Below are 17,411 nucleotides of genomic sequence, written 5' to 3'. Positions count from 1 at the left end.
CTCTGTGAGTTCAGACAATGGAAGACTGCTACTAGATCAGCAGCCAGTGGAGTTTAAGACAAATGACCATTAGTTCTAAAGGGTCACAGAGGGACCCTCAGTTTACCCTCAAACTATAAGACCTCCCCTCAGTCTGCTGCCCAAAGGGGATCATGACATTCCTGCTCCTGAGGAGGGGGAGGGTCTAAATCTCAGGGAAGGGGGAACAGATGCAGCAGTTCTTGAAGGTGATTGCTGGGCAGGTCCAGGTAGACCTGCAGGCTTGGGTGGAGTTTTAAGGATGGGTGGAGTCTGGAGTGGAGAAATGCTCTTTCCCATGGGGAGAGACTTCTAGGTCCTGGGCTGAGTGGGGCTCTGGGGAATTGGAGATCCCTCTAAAGTGGCCTGAGAAGAAGCCAGAACTTGTCTAGCTAAGAAACCTCTCCCCTCTTCCCTTGGAGCCCAGATCTCTCTGCCTTCCTGGACCTGAGGTCACTGACACCTAGAAACCAGCTCTGGGGGGGCTGCAGGTCTCAAGTGATTAGGAGCCCACTCCCCTTCCCCGCACCCGCACGTCCTGGTGTCCTCTGGCTGCCCCTTGTCTGGGGTCTCATCCTGCTCATCTGACCAAGAGGTGAGTGTCTGGACGGAGCAGCCCCCCTCCCAGCCCTGGTTCCTGGACCCCAAGCTTCTGCTCCCCCAGAAGGTCCCAGGAGTTCCCCCAGCTACTAGTCAGACCTCAGGACATGGTCCTCCAGCTTTTCCAGGCTCAGGGTCCCTCTGGAGTCCTTCTGGCCATCCTGATCTCCCTGCTGGGGGCCTCTGAGACCCTCCCCCTGCTCCCCTTCCCCAGACTCCTGGGGCCCTGCCTCCTCAGCTTCCAGAGCCTCAGTTCCCTTCCAGGAGCTGGTTCCCAGAAGGGATTTAATCTCAGGCTTCCCCTGGTCATTCCTGGGCCAGAGGGCCAGAGCCCTTCTCATGGCCAGCTGTCCCTCCCTCCTGGACCAAGCAAGAAGTCAGTGGTCTGGATGGTGTCTGCACATGTGTGCTGGGTGTTGGGGGAAGGGATGGCAAGCCTCCAGGGAGTCAGTGGGAGGAGTCCTGGACCTCTGATTGTCCTCATCCCCTCTGGAATCCCAAAACTCCCTCTGTGTCCTGAAGGCAAGTGGGGAGAAAAAGGGGAGAGGGGGCCCAGCCTGCTGCCCCTTCCTTAGCTTGGAGTCTCTCCTGGAGGGCAAGGCCAGAGTCTCTCTCTTTTCCTTGTGGGGTCTCACCCTCTGTAACTCCCTCTAGGTCAACCCCCTGCCCAGGAAGACAAGGACAGACCTCTGCCCCTCCAGGATCCTCCCTTTCCATTCCAGTCTGCAGAGGACCCAGGCCGGACCAAGAAGGGAGCCTGGAACCTGAAGGAATGGCCCCTGGGAGCCCCAGCCCCCCAGCCCAGGTGAGTGCCCTTCAATCTCAGGTTTAAACAAGATCAGCCTCAGAGCACCTTGTCTAGGAGACTGCCAGGACCTTCCTGAAGGGCCATTTCCTTACAAAAGTGGAGAGGAGGCAGAGGAGCAACCTTGCCCTGGTCTTTCCTTCTGTTTTCTTTTGTTTCACTGTCTTCCACATTTTTCTCCTTTCCCTCCCCCTCCCCAGGAAGCTTCAGAGTGTGGTCAAAGTTGTACAGGGTCATTTGTGTCTCACATATTTCCATATTGGTCACATTGGGGAAGAGGAATTACAACTAAGGGGGAAAACATGGGGTAGAAAGGAAAAACAAAAAGACATTTGTAAAACATGAACATGGTCTGCTTTGCTCTGCCCCCAGACTCCACAGTTGTTTCCTCTCAATGTTTCCTCTCAGGACTGTCCTTGGCCACTGGATAGCTGAGAGGAGCAACCTCCATCCTCATAAACCGTTAGTAATGATTATTAATGTGCACAATGTTCATTCGGTTCTGCTCCCTTCACTTATATCCATCCATATGATTCTTTGAAGGCTTCTCTAAAGTCTGACCTCTCATGATTTCTTACTGAATTATAATACTCCACAATATTCACGTACCCTATCTTGTCCAGCCATTCCCTGATGGATGGGCATCCCCACAATTTCCAATTTTTTTCCACTAAAAAAGAGCTGCTATGAATATTTTTGAATGTGTGAGATTTTTCCATTTTTCATGATTTCTTCTGGATATAAGCCTAATAATGATACAGATGACTGAAAGGTTAGGAACAGTTTTATTGCTCTTTGGACCTAGCATTGAAATCCCAATTATCCTCTCCAACAGTCATCATTTTCCTTTTTTTGTCATCATAGCCATTATAAAAGAAGTGAAGTGATACCTCAGAATTGTTTTATTTTGCATTTCTGAAATCAATAGCGATCTGGAATCACCTATTTCAACAATGAAAAGGGTGAACTTAGCACCAATGAGGAGGAAATTAAAGAGAGAATTCAGGACTATATTTCCCAACAGTATATCAATCCATTTGAACACCTTGTGGGGACTGCTTGAATATTTACAAAAATACAAACTACCCAGATTAAGAAAAGAGAAAATAAAATAACCCCATTTCAACAAAAGAAATTAAAGAAACCATCAATTAATTAACCAGGAAAATTTCCAGGTTAGGAAGTATTTATAAGTGAATTATGCTTTTGGTTTTGTTTTGTTTTTTTTTTTAGATTTTTGCAAGGCAAATGGGGTTAAGTGGCTTACCCAAGGCCACACAGCTAGGTAATTATTGAGTGTCTGAGACCGGATTTGAACACAGGTACTCCTGACTCCGAGGCTGGTGCTTTATCCACTCTGCCTCCTAGCCGCCCCTAAAAGTGAATTCTACCAAACATTTAAGGCACAACTAATTCCAATTCTGTATGAATTATTTTAAAAAATAGAAGTTTTCTCAAATTCCTTCTATGGAACGATTATGGTGCTGATTAAACCAGGAAGAGTCAAAACAAAGACAATTATAGGCTAATTTGCTTACTGAACATTAAAGGAAAAATCTTAACTGTTTGGCAAAGAGATTACAGCACATTAGTACCAGGATAGTACATCATGACTGGGGAAGATTTATACCTGTTACACAGGAATGGCTTAGTATTAGGAAAACACTTACAAACTGAATGTATTAATAACAAAACCAACAGAAATCTTATTATCTCAATAGATGCTGAAAAAGTCTTTGACAGGGGCGGCTAGGTGGCGCAGTGGATAAAGCACCAGCCTCGGAGTCAGGAGTACCTGGGTTCAAATCCTGTCTCAGATACTTAATAATGACCTAGCTGTGTGGTCTAGGGGAAGTCACTTAACCCCACTGCCTTGCAAACAAAAAAAAAGTCCTTGACAAAATACATCCATTCATATTAAAAAATCTAGAGAGTTTAAGAATAAATGGAGTTTTCTTTAAAATACTAAGCAGTATCAATCTAAAACAATGAACAAATATTATATGTGTTGGGGATTAGCTAAGTAGCATTTCCAGTAAAGTTAGCAGTGATACAAGGATGCCCATTGTCACCATGCCCATTGTCGCCGTTATTATTCAGTATTACATTAGAGGCGCAGCCATGTGGTTCAGTGGATAGAGCACTGGCCCTGGATTCAGGAGGACCTGATTTCAAATCCTACCTCCGACACTTCGTAATTACCCAGTTGTATGACCTTGGGCAAGTTGCTTAAACCCATTTGCCATTTCAATATATATATATATATATATATAGAGAGAGAGAGAGAGAGAGAGAGACAGAGAGACAGAGTGAGAGAGAGCATTAGACGTTTTAGCTTTAGCAATGAGAAAAAAAGAAATTAAAGGAATTAAAATTGGCATAGAGGAAGCAAAGTTTTAACATTTTGCAGATGATATGATGGTATACGTAGAGAACCCTAGAAAACCCTCTGAAAACTATAACAATGTCATTAAAGTAGCAGGATATAAAATAAACACACATAACTCACACAAGTCATCAATATTTCTGTATATAAACAACAATGAAAATGCCCAAGAGATGAGACGAGAAATTCCATTTAAAGTAACTGCAGACAACATAAAATACTTTGGAATCTACCTCCTAAGACAAACCTAGAAATTGTATGAACACAATTATAAACACTTTTCACGCAAATAAAGTCATAACTAAATAATTGGGGAAAAAAACATTAATTGCTCATGGATAGGCCAAGCTAATCTAATAAAAATGATGTCTTCCCAAATTAAATTACTTATTCACTGCCAAACCCATCAAGCTATCAGATTGCTTTTACAGAACTAGAAAAGTAGTAACAAAATTCATCTGGAGTAAGAAAAGTTCAAAAATAGCAAGGGAACTGATGAAAAAATGTAAAGGAAGGTAGACTGGCCCTACCAGATCTACAATTGTACTATAAAGTGGCAGGCATCAAAACTTCCTGCTACTGGTTACAAAGAAATTAATCAAAGACTCTTGTTTGAGAAATTCAAAGACATTCACTTCTAGCCTGGCAATTCACTATTTGACAAAAACTCTTGAAAATACTAGGTATGAAATATTGGCATTACCATCCTTATGGGCCATTTTTTTTATTAATATTAATTTATTTTGTTACTTTTGCAAGGCAATGGGGTTAAGTGACTTGCCCAAGGTCCACCTCTAGGCAATTACTAAGTGTCTGACTTGAATTCATGTCCTCCTGTCTCCAGGGCTGGTGCTCTATTCATAGCACCACCTGGCTGAACCTCCCCTGTGCCACCTAGCTACCCCTATGGGTCATTTCTTTACAAAAACATATAGGACATTCAATACAGAAGTAACAACATTGCTCTGCTCCCTCCTGTGTTTTAAGAACATTTTTTGGAAATTTAGCATCTCATGTTCTATCTCCCTGCAGGGACCCCCTCCCCAAATTTCCACCCCTAACCTGCTTTTTTTTTTTTTTTTTTTTAGATTTCCTTCATGAAAACTTAGCTGCACGAATGACCCCCTTCAGTCTTTCCTCTCTATTCTGTACGGTCATGTGTTTCCTCTCTCCATGCTTGTTCATTATTCCCCCCCCTTTACCTCTCTCTCCCTTTTTCTGTAGCTACCTTCCTCTGTCTTCCTCTCTCTCTCTGTCTCTGTCTCTGTCTGTCTGTCGCTCTCTCTCTCTCTCTCTCCTTGAGCTGCTGGACATGCAGGGAGTTTTGGTTAATATCCAATAACCCGCTGAAATACAAAAAGACCCTTGGACAAAAAAAGATACAGAAAAAAGTGAATTTTTTTTTAAAAGCCTGAAGAGCTGGCTTAAAGAGTTCCCAGACCTTTAGCAGGACCTTAACCATCACAAAGGCAAATCAGCATCTTCTTTCGACTCTGCTATTTAATTGGCATTTATTAAGATCCTGCTGAGTGCCTAATTAGAGAAGATTGGGGAGAAAGGGAATTTCTGGAATTATTCAGTCCCAGGAGGAAAGGTGGTATTCCAAGACTCCTTTTTTGTTTTTCTGGTTCAATTATTTCACTCTTGCCTTTGACCCTCTTTGGGGTTTTCTTGCTAAAGCTACTGGTGTGATTGACCATTCTTTTCTCCACTCATTTGATAGATGAGGAAACTGAGGCTAATTAGGTGAAATGACCTGCCCAGGCTCGCCCAACTATGAAGTATCTGGGGCTGGAATTGAACTCACATCCTTCTGACTCCAGGGTCCACTCTGTCCTCTGTACCACCAACTGCCCAAAGAGGTCCCCAGGGCATGTCCAGGACAGAAAAGATAAATGGAATGAGTTTAAGCTCTTGTCCAAATCCACTTTTGATGATCTTTAAAGGATTCCTTTGAATTAAATGCTCTTATCCTTATTTCACAGGTAAGGAAACTGAGGCAAAGAGTGGGTAAGTTGCCCATGGTCACACAGTGTCTAAAAGCAGACTTGAACTCAAATCTTCCAGATTCCAGGTCTATGATTCTATTCACTGAGTCCATGCTTTCTTTTAACAAGGAATAATCTGCCCCCACCAAAAATAAATAAGCAAACAGACAAAAAAGAGAGTTATTGGACTTTATTTACCATGCCCAGGAGGAGTTTGGGACAGACATGTGTGCAGTGACTCTACTATTAACAAGCCACCCAAACATGATCACAACTCAGGATTTCACCTGGGATCAAACCTTTTTCTCTTCTATTCTGCTTAGGGAAATGTTGAGCCTCGTGAAGATCTTCATCAAGTTAAGAATAAGAATCCAAAGCTAAAGAATTCTTCAAGTCTGAAGTCAAAATCACCTTTTCTAAGAAACTTTTCTGATCCTTAAATAGCCAAGGCCTTTCCCCATGGGCTGACACCTTCTGTCTATTCTCTGTGGGTCCTAGAGGGAACTGGTCCTACAGTCCAGAAGACCTGAGTTCAAAAGCTGCCTCCCTTGCCTCAACATGGGCCAAGTCACTCAACCTTTGTCTCAGTTTCCTCTCTTCAAGAATGAGGAGCAACAGAACCACTGCTCTCTAGGTTGTTGGGAACTGAAATCAGTTCATCAGTAAACACTTATTAAGAGCCTACTTTGTCCCAATCATTGTGCCGAGTGAGAGGGATTCAAACAGAGGCAAAGACCATCCCTGCCTTTGAAGAGCTCACTAATTATTGGAGCCCATTTGGTCATGAATGAAGTGAAAAAAGGCTGACCTTGCTCCCTGGCTCTTTAGCACAATGTTTTCATCCATATTATCCCATGCCTTCATTGAGGATTAGCACGGCCTCACAGTAAGCTGCCTCACATCTTCTACTTTTAAAGGCTACAAGCAAAGATCAAAGATGAGGGAGGGTTCGTGCAGGATCTTCTGCTTCCAGGTGATGGTGCTTCCGTGCAGCCTCTGAGGATGAGCTGCAACAAGTATGGAAATATTCTCTGCTGCTTGTGCTAGTGTTGGTCTAACAATGAACACCAAGAACAGCCAGGTGATCCATCAGTCCCAACACACCATCCAGATGTTCAATTTCTGATGAAAGCCAATGGTGTGTTTCCAGGAAGGTCCACATTGGCAATGAGATGAACGCTGATATTGCTAGAGCTAGTTTGGTATTTAGGAGAGTGAAAGAAAATGTGAGAGAGAGAGAGAGAGAGAGAGAGAGAGAGAGAGAGAGAGAGAGAGAGAGAGAGAGAGAGAGAGAGAGAAAAGGTGGTTGACTGACCACCAGACTGAAGGTCTACAGGGCTGTTGTGTTGGCCTCATTGCTCTATGCCTGTGAATCCTGGAGTCTATCAGTGCCATGGCAGGAAACTGAACCACTTCCATTTTAATTGTCTTAGGAACACTCTGAAGATGACCTGGCAGAAGGGTCCAGACCCTGAGGTCCTTTCTCAGGTAAATTGCTAAGCATTCCAATCTGGCTGCACAGAATGCAACTACAATGGACTAGCCACATTGTTAGGATGCCAGATGTATGTTTCCCAAACAAAAGTGATTTTATGGAGAGCTCACTCATGGCAAGTGCCCACAAAAGTGTCAGAAGTGATACCGAGTCACCCTCAAGGTCTCATGGCAGGATTTTTTAATTGATTGTACAACATGGGAGGCGTCTGCACAGGACTGCCCAGGGTGACATGACCTCATCACTGAGGGGCTTGAGTTCTATGAGAAAGGCAGAATGGAAGCAATTGAAGGAAAACGTGGTAACTACAAGTTTAGAGTACCCACCCCAAGGATTCTCATGGACTAAGCTGGTATGGGTCTGATCAATCACATACAGACACACTGCTATTTGTCTCAAATGTGGTGATGTTATTTTGATCTTCTTTGATAACAATGGACAGTAACCAGCCAATTTATTGGAGGCTCATCATATAAACACATACAAAAGTAAGTCATATACTGGATAACCAGGAAATAAACAACAGAGAAGGCACTAAAAGTAAAAGACATTGGGGAAGTCTTTCTAAAGGAGGTAAATTTTAGTTTGAACTTCAGAGAAACAGGACAGTCTTGAATCAGACTAAACCACATACAAGCAATTGCCATAGTCTGAGTGGGGTGAGAATTGTCTGGGCTATCAAGACTAAAACATCAGTGGAGGGGCAGCTAGGTGGCACAGTAGATAGAGGACTAACCCTGGAGTCAAGAGGACCTGAGTTCCAGTCCAACCTCAGACACTTCATATTTACTTGGCTGTGGGATCTCAGTCAAGTCTCTTAACACCCCTACCTTGAAAAAAAAAATCAGTGACGAGAACCAGATATATTTCAGAGATATTGAGAAAATTAGCATGGTAGAATGAGAAGGTTGAAGGACGACACCTCGTTTAGGAGAATAGGTCCCGGGAGAATGGTGTGGTCCTTGACAAGAATAGGGACCAGAAGGGGAAAGAAAATGAGTTCATTTTTACCCATGTTGAATGTAAGATATCTTGAATTAACTTCATAGTTCAGTTTGTCGAAAAGGCAGTAGAAAGCAAAAGGGGCTCAACTGCAGTGGTCTCAGCTTTTAAAGTATATTAAGAAGTATCTGAATAAGAGTGATTGGGTGGAATAATCAGTAAATAATTTCTTAAATGGCATTTGTGAACCAAAATCTTTATTAAGTACTAGGTACAACCATATGGACACATATAGTTAGTCCATAACTTCAAGAAACTTGTATTCTAGCAGTGAAAGGGAACATCCCCCATAATGCAGAAGCTAGAGGAGAGGAGAAAGTGCGTAATTGGAAGGGAGAATGGAGAAGTGAGTCTGAGAAGGTTCCCACAAGCTAAAGCCAGGTAACAAATGAAATGCTATCTGAGCTGAGCTTCCTTCTAAAATGGAAGTAGGGAATCACAATCTAGCCTCAGGCTGATGAATGATATAGGAGGAAAGAAGTTGGAAATGGCTTCTCTTGGCATTCGAGATCCATCTGGAATCAATTGCTAATCAATAAAAAGTGACTTCCATCCTATATTGAATGAACATATTGTGTGTAAATACTCTGCAATGAAGAATAGTCAGTCAAGAGACCGTAATGTAAAGGACAAGCTTGTAAAGTCTCAGGGATCTCCAAAAGTGTGAATGGATTAATATATTTGTTTCCTGTTCAGTGGTTACTTGATAGAAATAAAGGAAGTTAAAGACAAAATATTGGTTCCAAATAGAGCATAAATTAGTTTAAAGAAGAGTGAAAGAACTTTTCCTGTCCCCCCATGGTGATCATTCTTATTTCTATATAAACATCCAAATTAATGAAAATGTATCATTAGTAAAATAAATCAAAAATAAGCCTTGGCATAAGATTTTGTTCTTCAGCATATCACCCCCAGAACCTCTTTAAGCCTATAAAAATAGATATAACTTCCGTCTTTTGATGGAAACAGACTCATACTACTTCAGTGCAGATAGCAATTATGGACCCGTAAGAATCCTCTTCATAATATGATAAAAGTGACCAAGCTGCCTAAATTGAATTACTTATTCAATGCCATACAAATCAAGCTATCAAAAATGACTTTATTGGGCTAGAAATAATAGTGATGAAATTCATATGGAGGAACAAAAGGTCAGGAATATCAAGGGAATTCATGAAGAAAAATACAAAGGAAGGAGACCTCGGTTTACAAGATCTAAAATTCTATGGTAAACTATCTGGCATCAAAACAGTCTGAGACTAAGAAATAAAAAAGTGGATCTGTGGGTTAGATTGAGTACAAAAGAAATGGTAGTAAATGCCTAAATTAATCCTGTGTGACAAGCTCAAAGACTTCAGCTTCAAGGATAAAAACTCACTGATAAAAACTGAGTTATGCATCAACCTCTCACATCCTATACCAAGATAAGGTTGAAATGGGTACTGGATTTGGACAAGAAAGGTGACACCATAAGCCAATTGGGAAGATGAAGAATAGTTTATCTGTTCTATGGAAAAGGGGAGCAGTTTATGACCAAAGAAAAGAGAAAACATTATACAATGCAAAATAGACCATTTGGATTACATCAAATCGAAAAGTTTTTGTGCAAGTAAAATCAATGCAACCTATATTAAAACAAATATAATAAGTTGGGAAAGAATTGTTTAATGCTAGTGTTCCTGATAAAGGACTCATTTCTAAAACTTATAGAGAACTGAGTCAAATTCATTGGAATACAAGCTATTCCCTAATTCATCAATAGTCAAAGGACATGAGCATGCAGTTCTCAGATGAAGAAGTTAACACTCTACAATTATTTGAAAAAATGCTCTAAATCATTGATTGATTAGAGAAATGCACATTAAAACAAGGTGCTACTCCTCACGCATCAAATTGGCTAATGCGATTAAAAAGTTAAAGGATTCCTGTTGGATAGGATGTGTGACAACTGAATACTAATGCATTGTTGGTGGAGTTGTGCACTGATCTAACTTCCAGAGAGCAATGCTCAAAGACAATTCTATTGGACTTGTGATGGAAAATTCTGTCCACTTCCAGAGAAGGAACTATGGAGTCTGCATACAGACCAAAGTTTACTATTTTCAACTTGTAAAATTCTTTATGTATTAAGATTTTTCGCTTCTCATGCTTTTTTCCTTCCATTTTTGATTTGATTTCTCTTTCCCAGCATGATTAGTATGGATTTATGCTTAACATAATTACATAAGTGTAATAGGGAAGGGAGGGAGGGAGAAAAATGTGAATTTCAAAACCTTACCAAAAAAATCATTGTTGAAAGCTATGTTTGCTTGTAGTTCCCAAAATATATTAATAAAAAATCAATAAAAACAATCCTCTTGGGGCAGCTAGGTGGCATAGTGGATAGAGTACTAGCCCTGGGTCAAGAGGACCTCAGTTCATATCCGGCCTAGACACTTAATAATTGCTTCACTCTGCGATCCTGGGCAGTTTTCTTTGCCCCATTGCCTTGTAAAAATCCAAAAAAGAAAAACAAAATAATCCTCCTCATGTTTTCATCTTGTTCAGTCTTTCTCACTTTCAGGAAAATAACTTGGTTTCTTTTCCTCTCTACTGACTAAAACCAGAACTAACTAGTTTCTCACGCACTCTTTTTTTTGGAAAATTTTATTTAAGGCAATAGGGTTAAGTGACTTGCCCAAGGTCACACAGCTAGGCTATTAAAAAGTGTCTTGGAACTCAAGTCTTCCTGAGTCCAGGGCCAGTGCTCTATCCACTACTGCACCTAACTGCTCTTCACAAAGTCTTCAGGAAATTTTCTCAATCTATCATTGCTGACAGTTCTTAACTTTGCTTAGTTTTCCTCCAGAAATTCTCTTATCTTTCTAAGAGAACACATCACTTTCTATCTTCTAAAGAGATTAGCATTCCATAGAAGAATATTTCTCAGTTTCATTTCAACTGAAAATGTCCATTGCTTTTTCCCATGCTCCCTTGGACTTTTCAAGAGTATAATTCCTTGTGCTGGCTCTGACTCTTATAAAGGGTGCAACCTTTGGGCAATTTCCTCTCTTTGCTTCACTTTCCTTCTGTACATTGATGAGCATTGAGCTGGATCAATTCTGAAGCCCGTCTCAACTCTTAAGTTCTCTGCATGTGGATGTTTTAGGAGGTGGTGACATTCAAGGATGTGGCTGTGGACTTCACCCCAGAGGAGTGGGACCTGTTGGACAATTCTCAGAAGCAGCTACACAAGGACGTCATGCTGGAGAATGCTCAGAACTTTCTTTTCCTGGGTAAGGACCATTCCCCAGGTAACTGGGAATCTTCCATTAAACGGAGTGTCTGCAACTCTGTCCTAGAAGAAGGTTTGGCCCATTGATCACCTCTTAGAATGTCCAAAGTGATGACCTCCTGAATCCAAGAGCTCAGGTCCTCCTGCTGCATTTCTTTTCTGAAACAGACCTTTGTTCCATGTGACAGGGAGCTAGACACAAGTCTGCAAAGTCTCCAGACATTGATCCTGCAGCTTCTCCTTGAAGATGGGCAGTGAGGGGGACCCCCTTCCTTCCAATGCTACCCTTCCTCTTTGGGAAGTGTTTGGTCATTAGAATGTACTTTTTCGTTACTAGGGACAAATGTGTAACTCACTGCTCTTGGTGTCAATCATAGATTTCTAGCATAGCAAGAGTACCCATGTTCTTCCTTCATATGCTGGCCAAGTCTTGTAGAGATCTAGGGAAAGAAAGGGAAGGGAATAAGTATTTATAGACATCTGCTGGGAGCTAGACCCTGTACTAAGAGCTTTCTTCATGCATATAATCCCACTCAATCCTCACAATTATCTTTTGGTTTGGATTTCTGTTATTATCCCATGTTATAATTGAGGAAACTGAGGCAAATAGATTAAGGGACTAATTCCTGGGTCAGTAAGAGTCTGAGGTCAGGTGATCCTGACACCAGCCCACTATGCTCCTGTCTCCTTGCAATGCCTCTAATTTCTAGGCCATGGAAGTTATGAAATGTGGACATCCTTCTATGAAGGAGACAAGCAAAGTTGGAATTTTCTGATTCCAAATTACTTGCAGTAATGTGCCTCTGCTTTGAATCACCCTCCCTCCTTTCCTATAAAGGAAATACAAACTTCTCTCCACCCTCTTGCCTAATTTATCCCCCTACCTAGGATTTCCAGTTTGCAGAGAAGATTTGATCCCCCACTTGGAGCAAGAGTGTCTAAGGATCTCCTGTCCAGGTGAGTGAGGAGTGAGGGGTGTGCGTTGCATCACAGGAGACTTCTGGATTTGTCAGTAAAGAAGTGTTCGACTGAGGAAGACCTCACTTGTTATTTCTTTTCATATACTTTTCAACAGTAGGATCCTGGGTGAGGCTCTCTGAGGTCCGCTATCCTCATCTCTAACATGAGCAGTTGAATACCCTGGACTTTCAGTTGCCTCCTATTAAAATTTTTTTTCCAGTTACTCACAAAGATAGTTTTCAAAATTCATCCTTCTGTAAACTCTTGAGTTCCACATTTTCCTTCCTCCCTTCCTTTTCACCCTGCCCCCTATGGAAATGAGCAATCTGATAATGGTCTTACAAGTACAATTATGTTAACATGTTTCCATAGTATTTTCTATTAGCACTGGGTTGGGCAGGGGTGGCAACTATGATAAAGGAAGTTTGAAAAACTGATGCGAGTATTCTTTGCTCTACATTCAGTCTTCATATTTTTCCTCTGATTTTGTACAGTATTTTCCATCACAGGACTTTGAAGATTGTGTTTGATCAGTGAAATTCTGAGAAGAGCTAAGTTCATCATAATTGCTCTTCTTGTGGTGTTTCTGTTAAAATGTACAGTGTTCTCCTGGTTCTTTTAGTTTTCTTTTTTTTTCTTCAAGATAATGGGGTTGTGACTCGCTCATAGTCACATAGCTAGGTGTCTGAGGCAAGATTTGGATTCAGGTCCTCCTGACTCCAGGGCCGGTGCTCTGTGTACTATGGCACCCCTCTCCCTTCAATTTTTCTTCTAGTGATGCTTCAGTGATCCTATTAGAGGTCTTTGTTAGGAATTTTGGGGCATGAAGCTCTCCTTTGACTCTCTAGAGAGGGCTGAGGCTGTCAAATATGAGTTTTGTCTAAATCCATATGAATTTACTAAGTGCCAACTGGATATAAGGAAGTACAAGGCTCATCTTCTGAAAGCATAAGGCTTTCTGGTATCCCACAGTTTGGTGAGAAAGACAACATGGACACAACTGCTATTGCAGCCCATCAAGACAAGGTGGGCAGGCACTAAGGTTAAAGAAGACTGGGACAGTCTTAAGGATACAGATCTGTGGTACTTCAGAAAAGCCCAGATTAGAGTTCTCAGCAGGAGCACCAGCCAGGGAAAATCCACACTGTTGGAGCAACAAAGAGGCCTCTGCCCCACTGTATACTAGCCTTTGTGGAGGATTAAGACAGGTGAAGGAAGGCTAGAAAGGGACAAAGAGTCAGAAGATGAAGAGCCCATCCCAGAATTTTATCTTTGGTCTTCAAGCCCCTGGAATTAAGTAGGGAGTGCCATGGTCAGGCAAAGAACTTGAGGAAGATGATTTTATCAGGTGATGGAGGATGGAGTGACCTGGGAAGAGACGTGAGTCAGTTCTTTTAATACCTGAAACATGAGGTCATTTGGACCCCCAACCAAACAAGAGGAAAGGATGGTGGAGAAAGGGAAATGTTAGAGCAAGCTTACACAGGTGGAATCACCTGCTTCAGAGTTGGGGCAGGGAAGTGGGAGTGATAATGAGGAGTGGATGACACCTAATTTGGCCCATGAATGATTGTGAGGGTTTTTCCTGTATAGTAGCAGGAGACCAAGTTTACAGGAACATTGGCTTGTGTGGGATGGGTGGGAAATCATGTATGAGGAGTCCAAAGAGAAAGTAATATCCAAGAAACTTAGAGAAAAGAAAAAAATATCAAGAAAAAGTGGATGATTGACAGTCTCCAAGGCTGCTAAAAGGTCCTTGAGATAATATCTAAGCATCAGAACAAGTGATCAGAAAAGGGGATCTAAATGTAAATTATGACAGGACAAGTAAAAAAGAGAAAATTTATTTCTCAGGTTATCGTAAAATTTATAAATAATGACCTCGTGAGAAAGCATCAAAACTGGTCCACTCAGAACAGTTGGGCAATTACCTGAATATAAGAAAATAGCATTGTTGGCAACCAAATGCTCTTGATGCAAAGGAAAATAAAAAGGAGAACACCTGTCCAGGGCAGTGGCAGAGCATACTCCTTCACCCGGCGGAGTGCTGACATTTGGGTCAGGTCACTCGGCCATTCAGAACTTGTGACCGGAAGAGTCACACATAGTGAGAACGTGGCTTTGCACTTGTCTCTGGTTTGTGGTGAGAATCCATTGCAGTTGTGTGTGGAACTTTTTGATCCTTAAATTGTCTTATGTGTAAGTTTATAGTATCTTCAAATGATTGATTCTGCTCATTTAAGTTTGAGATCTTTTTCTTTTAACTGGGGAAACTTTCTGCGAGGAAGAAGAGGATGTCCTCAAACATATATGTGTGTGTGTTTGTTTCCATCAGATGCAGAGACCAAGTGTGATGAGATGAGTGCAACTCTGAAAATGACCTCCTTGAATGACTTTACTGCTTCTGGTGAAGAGAGGCCTCATCTTGGTAACCATGTTATCCACAGTATAGAGAAACAGTATGAATATACTCAATATGGAAAGACTTGTCAAAGACATGACAGTGGCACTGAAAATTGGAAAATCCACACTGAAGAGAAACCTTATGAGTATAATGAATGTGGAAAGACCTTCAAACTTGCTGCACATCAGAGAATCCACACTGGAGAGAAACGTTATCCATGTAATCAGTGTGGAAACATTTTCACAGGGAGCGCCAGTCTTACTGTACATCAGAGAATCCACACTGGGGAGAAACCTTATGAATGTAATCAGTGTGGAAAGACTTTCACAAAGTGCTCCAGTCTTACTGTCCATCAGAGAATCCACACTGGAGAGAAACCTTATGAATGTAATCAGTGTGGAAAGGCTTTTACAAAGTGCTCCAGGCTTACTGTCCATCAGAGAATCCACACTGGAGAGAAACCTTATGAATGTAATCAGTGTGGAAAGACTTTTACAAAGTGCTCCAGGCTTACTGTCCATCAGAGAATCCACACTGGAGAGAAACCTTATGAATGTAATCAGTGTGGAAAGGCTTTCAGAGAATGCTCCACTCTTATTCAACATCAGACACTCCACACTGGGGAGAAGCCTTATGAATGTAATCAGTGTGGAAAGACTTTCACACGGAGTTCCCATCTGGCTATACATCAGAGAATCCACACTGGGGACAAACCTTATGAATGTGATCAATGTGGAAAGACTTTCAGAGAGAGCTCCAGTCTTTCTGTACATCAGAGAATCCACACTGGGGAGAAACCTTACCAATGTTATCAGTGTGGAAAGACTTTCAGACAGAGCTCTGGACTTGCTGGACATCAGAGAATCCACACTGGGGAGAAGCCTTATGAATGTAATCTATGTGGGAAGGCTTTCAGAGAGAGCTCCTCTCTTATTCAACATCAGAGAATCCACACTGGGGAGAAGCCTTATGAATGTAATCTATGTGGAAAGGCTTTCAGAGGGAGCTCCTCTCTTATTTATCATCAGAGAATCCACACTGGGGAGAAACCTTATGAATGTAATCAGTGTGGAAAGACTTTTGCACAGAGCTCTGGACTTGCTGCACATCAGAGAATCCACACTGGGGAGAAGCCTTATGAATGTAATCAGTGTGGAAAGACTTTCACACGGAGTTCCCATCTGGCTATACATCAGAGAATCCACACTGGGGACAAACCTTATGAATGTGATCAATGTGGAAAGACTTTCAGAGACAGCTCCAGTCTTTCTGTACATCAGAGAATCCACACTGGGGAGAAACCTTACCAATGTTATCAGTGTGGAAAGACTTTCAGACAGAGCTCTGGACTTGCTGGACATCAGAGAATCCACACTGGGGAGAAGCCTTATGAATGTAATCTATGTGGGAAGGCTTTCAGAGAGAACTCCTCTCTTATTCAACATCAGAGAATCCACACTGGGGAGAAGCCTTATGAATGCAATCTATGTGGAAAGGCTTTCAGAGGGAGCTCCTCTCTTATTCATCATCACAGAATCCACACTGGGGAGAAGCCTTATGAATGTAATGAGTGTGGAAAGACTTTTGCACGGAGCTCTGGACTTGCTGCACATCAGAGAATCCACACTGGGGAGAAGCCTTATGAATGTAATCAGTGTGGAAAGACTTTCACACGGAGTTCCCATCTGGCTGTACATCAGAGAATCCACACTGGGGACAAACCTTATGAATGTGATGGATGTGGAAAGACTTTCAGAGACAGCTCCAGTCTTTCTGCACATCAGAGAATCCACACTGGGGAGAAACCTTACCAGTGTTATCAGTGTAGAAAGACTTTCAGAAGGAGCTCTGGACTTGCTGTACATCAGAAAATCCACACTAGGAACAAGCCTTCTGAATGTAATCAGTGTGGAAAGACTTTCACACAGAGCTCTTGACTTGCTGCACATCAGAGAATGCACACTGGAGAGAAACCTTATGAATGTAATCAGTGTGGAAAGGCTTTCAGCGAACACTCCTCTCTTATTTTTCATCACAGAATCCACACTGGGGAGAAGCCTTACGAATGTAATCACTATGGAAAGAATTTCACACAGAGCTGTGGACTTGCTTCACATTTGAGAATCCACACTGGGAACAAGCCTCATGAATGTAATCAATGTGGAAAATCTTTCATACGGAGCTCCCATCTTGCTGTACATCATAGAATCCACACTGGAGAGAAGCCTTATGGATACAATCAATATGAAAGGGCTTATTAAGATGCCCAACCAATGTTATAAGTATCAGAAAATCCACCCTGGAGTGAAATGTTTGAATGTAATAAATTTGGGGAAATCTTGCCACATGTCTGTGAATGAACACTGGTGAGAAACCTGAGAAGTATCGATTATATTCCAATGCTTTTAATATACATGTTCACCTTAGTTGACATCAGAGAATCCACACTGGAGACAATATTTATGAGTGTGGTTCATAT

General features: G+C 41.8%; 1 protein-coding gene across 1 annotated transcript in view; it reads left to right on the top strand.

The window, feature by feature from the left end:
* LOC141510067 (uncharacterized) overlaps positions 1-17,222 on the top strand; it is a 52,105-nt gene extending 34,883 nt beyond the window's left edge. Inside the window, 1 exon segment of the mRNA XM_074220058.1 lies at positions 14,944-17,222. Within this exon segment, the coding sequence (XP_074076159.1) occupies positions 14,944-17,193 (2,250 nt within the window). The 3' untranslated portion in view covers positions 17,194-17,222.
* Positions 17,223-17,411: the final 189 nt, after the last annotated feature.

This window comes from Macrotis lagotis, chromosome 1 (assembly GCF_037893015.1).
Source record: "Macrotis lagotis isolate mMagLag1 chromosome 1, bilby.v1.9.chrom.fasta, whole genome shotgun sequence".
NCBI lineage: Eukaryota > Metazoa > Chordata > Mammalia > Peramelemorphia > Peramelidae > Macrotis > Macrotis lagotis.
This window is presented reverse-complemented; position numbering and strand designations above follow the sequence as displayed.